Source organism: Dendroctonus ponderosae, unplaced genomic scaffold (assembly GCF_020466585.1).
Source record: "Dendroctonus ponderosae isolate FM_Combo_2020 unplaced genomic scaffold, Dpon_F_20191213v2 Dpon_F_20191213_10, whole genome shotgun sequence".
NCBI lineage: Eukaryota > Metazoa > Arthropoda > Insecta > Coleoptera > Curculionidae > Dendroctonus > Dendroctonus ponderosae.
The window spans coordinates 2700252-2702940 of NW_026017111.1; the positions used below are offsets into that span (position 1 = coordinate 2700252).

General features: G+C 42.2%; 2 protein-coding genes across 2 annotated transcripts; one reads left to right on the plus strand and one right to left on the minus strand.

Annotated features, from left to right (window-relative positions):
- Positions 1 to 601: 601 nt before the first annotated feature.
- LOC125502785 (tubulointerstitial nephritis antigen-like) lies at positions 602 to 1910 on the plus strand (the record flags this gene model as incomplete). Its single annotated transcript, XM_048662053.1, is given in 4 exon segments — positions 602 to 733; positions 792 to 994; positions 1046 to 1197; positions 1260 to 1910. Coding segments are annotated over 4 exon segments (637 nt in total), but the record flags the coding sequence as incomplete, so codon positions are not given.
- On the minus strand, positions 1566 to 2155 carry LOC125502787 (Bardet-Biedl syndrome 2 protein homolog). Its single transcript, XM_048662059.1, has 2 exons — positions 1935 to 2155; positions 1566 to 1871 (listed from the first exon to the last, which is right to left on the minus strand). Exons 1-2 carry the CDS (start codon positions 2074 to 2076, stop codon positions 1771 to 1773), a joined length of 243 nt encoding a protein of 80 aa, XP_048518016.1. The 5' UTR covers positions 2077 to 2155; the 3' UTR covers positions 1566 to 1770.
- Positions 2156 to 2689: the final 534 nt, after the last annotated feature.

Here is a 2689-nt window from a genome sequence, read left to right on the forward strand (position 1 = left end):
TCTTACAGCTTGAGCCTAAGTGTGTCGCAGGATACCCTCTAGGTGATAGTTTTTGATTACTTTTTGATAAATAATTCGTTCTTATTGCGAAATAGTAGCACTATTTATCAATCTGTAATAAAAGACGTGAGGAAATTCTGTCTTTGTTAAAGACAAAAATTTTTGAGGCGAATTACCCGAAAAAGGGTTTGTAAAAAAATGAATCCGCCTCAACAAAATAGAACTTATCTAAAATTTAGTCTGCTTTATTAGCTTGAAATTGAGCCTAAAAACCCATTCAAAATGTAACCGCATGAGTGTTTGCCGGTCGATTGCAAAAATTCTAACACCATTTTTAGGTACCTAATTCCTCAACACAACGCTGCTTTTGCTCCTCAAAAATACTCAAAATTAACTGAGTTGCGAGCAACTGTTCATTGGTGGCAGCTTGGAAGCGACATTCAAAATTTTAGTCCACTTGTTATTTCACGAGTTTTTCCCTATTTCTAGCCTTTCGTACTTAGCTCGGACTTTGGGCCCGTAAAAGCGTCTTCTCAGTCAAATCTCAAAGAATTTGGATGCCACCTGGAAAGGTTCCCCGGTTGACTGATTTATGTTGTAGATATGGCATAATATCCAAAGGTCGTGAAGAGGTCCAGCTGAGTGCCCAAAACATCTTATCCTGCATCACCAGACCGACTGGATGCGAAGGAGGCCGTCTGGATAGGGCGTGGACATTCGTCCGGAAATACGGGTAGGATTTCCAAAAAAAACCCGCCTCCAAATCGAAAAACCATCGCTAAACTTTCCAGTGTGGTTGATGAGGACTGTTTTCCATACACCGGCAACAACAACACAATTTGCTCGATTAGACGCTTCGGGCCTTTAAGGGCGTCCGGCTGCACTCCCCCACGGTACAGTGAAAGAACCGGAAGGTACAAAGTAGGTCCGGCCTACAGACTGGGCAACGAAACCGATATTATGTATGAAATAATGCGCTCTGGACCAGTACAAGGTAGGCTGTATTAGTGCTGGTTAATGCTGGTTAACGCGGGGGTTTCTGCAGCCACCCTCAGGGTCTACCATGACTTCTTCTCGTACAAAGAGGGCATCTATCGGCATATTGGCGCCTCCTTGCCGCACCTCCAAGGGTACCATTCGGTGAGGATTGTGGGCTGGGGCGAGGAGTTTACTCCATTGGGGCTAACGAAGTACTGGGTGAGTGGGGAGACTGGGGAAACTATGCAAAAGCAGGAGGAAATATGGGGGTTTTATTGCAGAAAGTGGCAAACAGTTGGGGGACTGATTGGGGCGAGAATGGGTACTTCAGGATCCTGCGCGGCGTCAACGAGTGTGATATTGAGTCGTTCGTATTGGCTGTTTGGTCGGAAGTGGATCGACGCATACTGACCAACTCCTACACCATTTAAGCTCAGGTTAATGTTGTTGGGTTTCCTTCCAGGCCAGGTCCTGCCGTTTGGGAGCCAACGTCCCCTTCCCCCATTAAGCTTTTAACGAGTCGGAAAACTTGATCTTGTTGCTAAACTGCGATAAAACTATGTGTTCTCAGATAAGAAACGCCACTGTTTGATATGAGCAATTATTTATTTTCCTTTGGGGCCGCAGCGCGGGCCCTTGGCCCACTTTCTTCTGTTTCTGTGTACTTAAACCGCACTCTGATGTTAATTAGGTGCAGCAATAACATGCCGTATGTGCATACGGATAAGATTTTTCACTTTATTGTTTTTAGCCAATTAACTAAGTCATCTATCTGGAGCTGGGACTCAAAGTCTACAGTTCCCCAGTGCGAATTATCTTAATTAGGCCTTCAATGTTGTTGTTCTTGATGGCGTTTCTGCAATGATTAATCATAACTGCCGAATGTTGTCCAACTAAAAACCAAAAAAAATAAATAAATAATATTTTTGATAGTTTGTCTTTCATTTTCCTTCCACCTCTTAGCCTGGACGCCTTTTGGATGATTTGGTTGATTCGTTTCATCGTTTCAATGCCCTCGTTGTAGTTCTGGGCCTTGATGTTGTAGCCGCTGATCAGCGCCTTATTCACTCCGCTCAGTTCATGATAATTGCTCATCATGTCTTTGCTAAAGTGCAAAAAATGGGGTAAAGATTACAATTGTTGGCACCCTAGCAGTTATTTTGAAAAATGTTTTTCTTGGCGTAGCGGACAACTAATTTTTGGAATAAGAAAAATGTCCTGCTTTTGGCGGAACTTGAACCCCCGACGTTCCTGGGGTAGTAGTAGTAGTAGATAAGTTCTATATTGTTGAGGAGGATTCACTTTTTTACAAACTTCTTGTTGAGTATTTTGCCTCAAAAATGTTTGTCTTTAAAAAAGACGTGAGGAAATTCTGTCTTTTTTAAAGACAAAAATTTTTGAGCCGAAATACCCAACAAGAAGTTTGTAAAAAAATGAATCCAGTCAAATCCCATCAGAGTCTAGTGTTTCTTTGACAGCTTTGAATGGAACAGGTGTCAAAAAAGTGGGTCGGAAAGTGTCACACTGTCATAGGCAGTGAAAGTGGTCCGTTAAGTTTGATAGCGTCATTAAAGCGAGCTGTCTTGATTGTGCGTTTTTCCTGAACAACTCGGAAATTTTCGAAAAATTTTCCAAAATTTTCAAAATAGCGAAGGTTCTGTCGTTGAACTACAAGAGTATTTTTATGAAAAGGGAACTTTTAGAAAAATCG